General features: G+C 35.4%; 1 protein-coding gene across 1 annotated transcript; it reads right to left on the bottom strand.

The window, feature by feature from the left end:
* Nucleotides 1-235: 235 nt before the first annotated feature.
* Nucleotides 236-6,296, bottom strand: LOC120356093. The gene is made up of 3 exons (XM_039444912.1): nucleotides 6,087-6,296; nucleotides 4,275-4,508; nucleotides 236-2,033 (listed from the first exon to the last, which is right to left on the bottom strand). The coding sequence occupies exons 1-3, from the start codon at nucleotides 6,286-6,288 to the stop codon at nucleotides 1,774-1,776; spliced, it is 696 nt and encodes a 231-aa protein (XP_039300846.1). The 5' UTR covers nucleotides 6,289-6,296; the 3' UTR covers nucleotides 236-1,773.
* Nucleotides 6,297-6,765: the final 469 nt, after the last annotated feature.

Raw genomic sequence — 6,765 nt, 5'->3', positions numbered from 1 at the left:
GAATGAGCCAATTATTACCCTATGAGAAACTTTAAACTTTGATTAATAGTTGTCAAACATTTAGAAAACTGTGATAAGCATCCAAAGAGAATATGAGCTTTGTTATTAACTGAATAAGCAATACTTCCTTTGAAAAATCTCCATCACTTTTTGAATTCTTACAATATTCAATTATTTTTTCATATGCAGGTAAATGGAGCTTTCAGAATCTTCGAAGTAATGAATACGACAAGAGTATGAAACAATATTTTTATGAACACACAAATTCAAACAAGAACAGACAACAATGAAACTTGAATAAATAACTTAATTGGAATAAATAATAATATAAATAGAATATTACAATATAAATAAATAATTAGCTTTGGTTGGAAGTGTCCAATTTGAATCACAAAAATATAAATAACAGGAACTCTTCTAGTTTGGCCCGGTAGCTCAAAATCGTCCTGACTGTGAATTCTATTCTTATCAAATCTGAGTATTTCAGAACCAAAATTACTTGAAAAATATCTATGAGAATTGTCTGTAATTGTTCATCCACAGTTTTTTAACCAGTGACAACAGCTAAAAGTTATAAAAAGGAGTTTAGTGTTTGTTCATCATCCTGTGACTATAATAATACAGATGTAATTAATTATTACATTGTAATTGATTATTAATATTATTGTAATAATATTACAGATGTATATAATCATCCTGCTAATTCTGATGAAGTTACAAAAGGTACCTTCATCTGAAATTTTCAGGATTTGATATCCATCTATCCTGCCTATAAAATTCACTGACAAACCAAAATTGTAAAAAGAAATAATCGTATTAAAAACGTAACCTAATTGAGCAAATAAATAGTCTCAAGTGATGTAGCATGATGATTTGAAAATTCACTTTAGAAATATTAATTTTAATAGAATAAATCACATAGTTGCATGATTATTGAAATTAATGAATGGATTATAAAAAGTTGAATCTTATAAAACATCACGAATAGCGCAATAATTTTGAATTTAACGTTATACGGTATGTATCAGAATAGATAATGAGGAAAGATCCAAGCAATGCAAAGTTGGGCAGTCTGAAATTGCATTCTAATCTCTACAGAAAACAAAAATGTGGATGATTTCAACCAAAATAGTAAAATAGACCTGCAGAGTATCGGAAAACAATATGAATAATTTTATACTTGAATCAGGTTTCAATTACTGAAAAATAAATAAAAGGCAGAAGACGATTCAAGAAGACTCAGGCTGAGAATCTAGGACTATCAAACACCTCAACTATTCCTGAGAAGAATTGAATACAAAATAATGAACAATTATGATTTCTTATTGCATACAATAAATTTGCTATTGGAGAACTCATGATACAATATAGTCAATCCATGGAGAGAGATAACTCATATGCTGATGTCGAAAAAAGATTGATGTCCAGTGCACCTGAGTCAAATTTGAACAGAAGTACTCTTATGTAGAATTAAATCGTGAATAGGCCTATACTGCAAGTCATAAGTACGCATTGGAAATAATGCGATGCAAACTCGAGTCGACGAGTTCTATGACCCTCACATACGTAAGTATGGATTTAGAGTCAAGAGCAAGGGCTATTTGTAGGGCGCAAGGAGCTACAAGGACTTTGGCGATTCAAATGTGTCAATTGAGAGAGGGATCACGATGCTTTGGAAGACTCCTGTCGCGAGTCCACCTCAAGGGATTTGGTGGTTCAAATGTGTCGATTGAGAGACTCCAGTTGCGAGTCTACCTCAAGGGATTTGGCGATTCAAGTGTGTTGATTGAGGAAGAAATCAGACACGATTGGCTGCTTCACGATCTCGTAGGTGGTCTTCTCGCCGCCTCCGCCGCCCCCGCTGAACAGCTTCTTCAGCGCCACAATGCCGGCCAACACCAGCGCCAGTTTGCTCACGATCAGCGCCTTACCCGCCAACAGGGCTAGACCCTTGATGCCCATCGCCAGAAGACCTCCCTTCATCATCAAACCCAGCAGCAGCGGGCCCATGTACTTCTTCTTCTTGCCTCGTCCTGCAATACAACGACATTGATTAGTAGAGGTTAACAAGAAACATAGCTACATATATTATATATCATTTACACTTCTTCTTAGGGCTGATGATACAGATGGAAATTAATGAGAAATTGCAATTAATCAAACGTTAAATAAATTAGTGATTACAACTGATAAAAATAACTGATTACTAAAACACTTTGAAAATGGCTCTTTGAAAGTTGAAATAAAAGAAAGGGTACTTTTGATGATTTTTATTGTGTAAATTATACATTATCTATCTATATTTTCTAATCTTCTACGGTAAAAGTCGAAGTCAACATTATTTTCAAATCATACTATCTATCTATATTTTCTAATCATCTACGGTAAAAGTCGAAGTCAACATTTCAAATCATACAGTTCTACAGTATCAGTGAAAGTCAACAGATATATTGGCGATATAGCACAATCATAACGTTTAGTCAGTAGAGATTTATATAGTACTCCACATACGATTGACAAGGAGTAACTTCAAATAAGTGAATGGTATCAGCCATTGGCATCAGCTCATCATCAGTTTAGTCAGTAAATATTCATACAGTACTCCACTTACGACTGACAAGGAGTGACTTCTAATAAAGTGAATGGTATCAGCTATTGTCATCAGCTCAAAATGTATCGCAAAAGCATAGCTTGATTGAATACACCAGCTACTAAGTTGTAAGCTCACTAAACCTATCTACCCAAAGCCAGTGATAGAAGCATTCGAGTAATAAAAATGTTGTGTTATATGAAATTTTGGACTCTCGTTGATATTCTTAAGAATCCAGTGGAAGAAGCAGCCTCGCTTAATCCTGTCGAATACTTTACGCTTGAGTGAATAATTCAATTAAAGTATAATTTTCACCACATGATATCAGACAACACTATAGCCTACATACAATGTTGAATTGATAAAACTCGATGGAAAAACAACAGTCTAAAGCACAAAACTGCTATTTTTCCAATTCAAACAACGAAGTCTATAGCGAGGTCCACGTTATAATGACAGTAGATAAAGATAACAGAACAGTGTTGCCGTTAGTCTGCCTTGATTAATTACATTGCTACATTGTTAGAAACGGACTTGGCACCATTGCGGAGCTAGAAAAGGATAGTGCTATCTATTTAGTCGAATAATAGACAAGGATAGCAACACCAATGCTTATCAAATACTGCCATTATAACGTGGACCTCACTATAAAACCATAGGTTATAAGAGTCAATCTATGATAATATCCCCACTACAAAACAAGAAAACGATTAGGTTGTTTCTAACGATGGTATTCTATATCAGCTACGCTAGTGGCTAGTATTAATCATTCAATCGTAACTCCATTTAACTCTCAAGAACAGTAGAAAACCAATCTTTCTCTAACCATCTGGATGTACCCCACTACCAAAGTTTCCATGCTCCGACGTCATTGGCTCTAGTCAAAATGAACTAAATTCTTTGTTATAAACAATAGTCGTAAACGCGACAGAGTTTTTCGGCTCAAATCGTATCATGAATGTAATTGCACAACTTCAAGCACTATTTTCTGATCTATTTCAAGCACTTGGAACTGTCAATTTTCATTGATGTACGGCCCTCACTTGCGTTATGCAATGATTATCTTGATTCAAAAACATTGCAGTGGGCTAATCAGCCTATCAAGGATTTATATTCCTTATAAATTCTGTTAGATTGAACAGATGATGTCTGTCAAGTTTTCAATCTTGTTCAATCTCGTTCAATCTAGCAGCATTCAAGAGGACGGTAAAAAGTCGAACGTCCAAAATCTATGTGTGTATACAATAAATTCAGACTTTAAAATAAATTATCGTATACAATAGATAAGTGTGGATAGTATAAATTCTACCGTACAATTTTTTACCGTCCTTATATAAATTCTATTGGATTTAACATAACTTGACAGACAGATGATGTGTTCATGTGTTTGCCAAGTCTCGTTCAATCTGGTAGATTTCATGATGACGGTAAAAAATCGAACTTCCAAAAATCGATGTGTGTGTGTAAAGCCCCGCATTCCTTATGAATTCTATCAGATTAAACGGAACTTGACAAACATCGTCTGATTGAAATCATCTGTTCAATCTGATAGAATTTATAAGGACGGCAAAATACCGTACGAACAAAAATCTATGTGTGTGTGCGGGGCTTTACTGGTTCAAGTTATGCTATGATAAAGATTTTTTCATCGCAGTTTGTAATGAGTCAAGGAATGGAGCCTGACCTTCTTGGTCAGTGGAGTCATCGAAGGTGTCCTCAAGCATCTGCCTAGATGTGGCGATAAGGCGGGGCACATGCAGCTGCAGCGAGTGTGTCTGGATGAAGGCAGCCGCTTTTTCCCAGAGCAGCGAGTCGATGCGCTTCTCTCTGGCCTGCGCCTCCACTGGCAGAGGCTCTGATTCCACCGTGTTATCGGACAGCGAACGCTCCTCGCCCGATCTCTTCACCAACGACACTCCTGAAAGTATCACAGTTTTAATTTAAGTTTCGGTTTGGGTTTAGTTCTTGTAACATAGAAACCACTATTAAAAAAGATTACAGTATAATAAGCGAACTCTCCTCGCCCGATCTCTTCACCAACGACACTCCTGAAAGTATCACATTTTTAATTTAGTTTTCGGTTTGGGTTTAGTTCTTGTAACATAGAAACCACTGTTAGAAAAGATTAGAGTATAATAAGAGTAATAGGAAATCTGCAGGATTTGCTAGCCTACCATCCTGCCTATTACATTCATCGACAAACCGAATTTATTAAATAAATATTCATATTTGAAACGTAACCCAAATGAGCAAATGATCTCAACTGATGTAGCATGATGATTTGAATATTGCACTCCAACAATAATAATATTTATAAACTGAATAAACTGGCAGAGGCTCTATTTCCAACGTGTTATCGGACAGCAAACGCCCTTCACTCGATCTCTTCACTAACGAAACTCCTGAAAGTAACATGGTTTTGATTTTGGTCGGAAATTTCTGATTCAAATCAACTTTTTTCCGTTACAATAAAACCACTGTTATAATAGATGACAGTATAATAAGTGGGATCGAAAATCCCCGATCTCAACTCACTTGATTTTATAAAAAGAGTGATGGATATCGTGAATATTATAGAAGATTATTCTCACTATGAGCAACAACATACACTGTGTAACCTACTTGTGAAAACTAGAATTGGAATCTCATATTTTTCTATGTTAAGAACCTGAAATTTGGAACTTCCTGTTGAAGATTATTTTCCCACAATTTTGCAAAATCTTAAATGAGTTTTAAAGATATTGTAATTTCATCAACCTCTCCACAAGGATTGAGTTTTCTCAAATAATCTGTTCCGGAGTAAGAGATGGATACTGGAACAGGTTATTTGATAATACCCAATCATTGAGATGAAGATGAAATCACAATACGATACTTTTAGAACTATTTCAAGGGTTTGCAAAATTGTGGAAAATTACTCTCTAACAAGAAGTTTTGAAATTCGGTTTCGGAAGATCAATGACATTACATTAATATTTTTTCTTCCAATGCATCGAAAAATTACTCTATAGGCATAGGATAATATATGTTGCATAACAACACATCGACAAGTAGTTGAGATTTTATCTGTACACAAAACACCTCTCTCCACTTGATAACACACAACTATTCATCCACTATTCTCAAGAATATAATTTTTCCTATTTTTTGTATCTTTCTAATCATTTCAGCTTTTTCTCTACATATATGTCCTTAGGGGGGGGGGCGAGTCCACAAAATCTTTGGGGGGCCAGAACAATTTTTGAAAGTAGACAAAGGTTCAAAGAGAGGTCAGCAGTATTTAGAATATAGCGATTGGCGACGTTTGTGCCTCATTTGCAGCTAGCAGCTGTGTGGAAGAGAGGTGTCCATACTTTTCTTAGTAAAACTGCAGTTCACAATAATTACTATTATTTTTAACTAATAGCTACTCGTAGTTCATCTTCCTCTTCCTTGATTAGTGTACCACGACTCAATACAATATCAACCAACTTGAGAAACTCTCATTGACCCTTACCTTCAATCAGAGGTATATCTTCGGAATGTAGGGCTCGATCAACTAGCTTTAGAGCTTTCCATTTGAGACAGAGCATAGTGTCGTCCTGGTCTTCACAATGCCTGTATGAGTTGTAGATCACTCTTAGCCCTGTGAGCAGACCGGCTGGCTGGTCAACTGCTTCTGTCGACCGGAGAGTCGTTGATAACAAAATCAACGCCATTACTGGCACTGACCTGCGCAAATCAAAAAACACATTCATTAGAAATTTGGAATAGGAAAGAGAATTCTATATTTGATGTTTTACGTCAACCATCACAGGTACTCTGTTTTATTGGATCCTCGAGTTCATATTATGGATTAAAATTGGATCATATAGGTCATTTAAGCCAGATCAATAAAAATAACATCAACATCTAAATAAATGGAGAACACCTTGGACTGTAATGTCGTATATTCGCTAATTTGGCCACTTTACTGAAGAACCGGTCATTTTGTTTATTATGATAAAATAACTCATCAGGCTCTTGCATTTCTGACCAATCACTCCATGGTTATTCTAACTGGTCTTAAGTGTATGAGCAACCTTATATGAACATTGTTTTGATGTATGAGATGTTTTGAAAGTCATGTGCAATTTTCCTAATGTGATGAAAGTCATCAAGAGTTTTGATATGTTGACATTCTAATTCATAAATAT

The sequence above is a fragment of the Nilaparvata lugens genome, unplaced genomic scaffold, assembly GCF_014356525.2.
Source record: "Nilaparvata lugens isolate BPH unplaced genomic scaffold, ASM1435652v1 scaffold5764, whole genome shotgun sequence".
NCBI lineage: Eukaryota > Metazoa > Arthropoda > Insecta > Hemiptera > Delphacidae > Nilaparvata > Nilaparvata lugens.
This window is presented reverse-complemented; position numbering and strand designations above follow the sequence as displayed.

Excerpts from the sequence above, each read along its gene's own strand:
- LOC120356093 (XM_039444912.1), bottom strand. The coding sequence starts at position 6,288 with ATGGCGTTGATTTTGTTATCAACGACTCTCCGGTCGACAGAAGCAGTT. Across the intron at positions 4,509-6,086 it reads AGATATACCTCTGATTGAAG|GAGTGTCGTTGGTGAAGAGA; the intron begins GTAAGGGTCAAT and ends TGATACTTTCAG. Across the intron at positions 2,034-4,274 it reads TGACTCCACTGACCAAGAAG|GACGAGGCAAGAAGAAGAAG; the intron begins GTCAGGCTCCAT and ends GTTGTATTGCAG.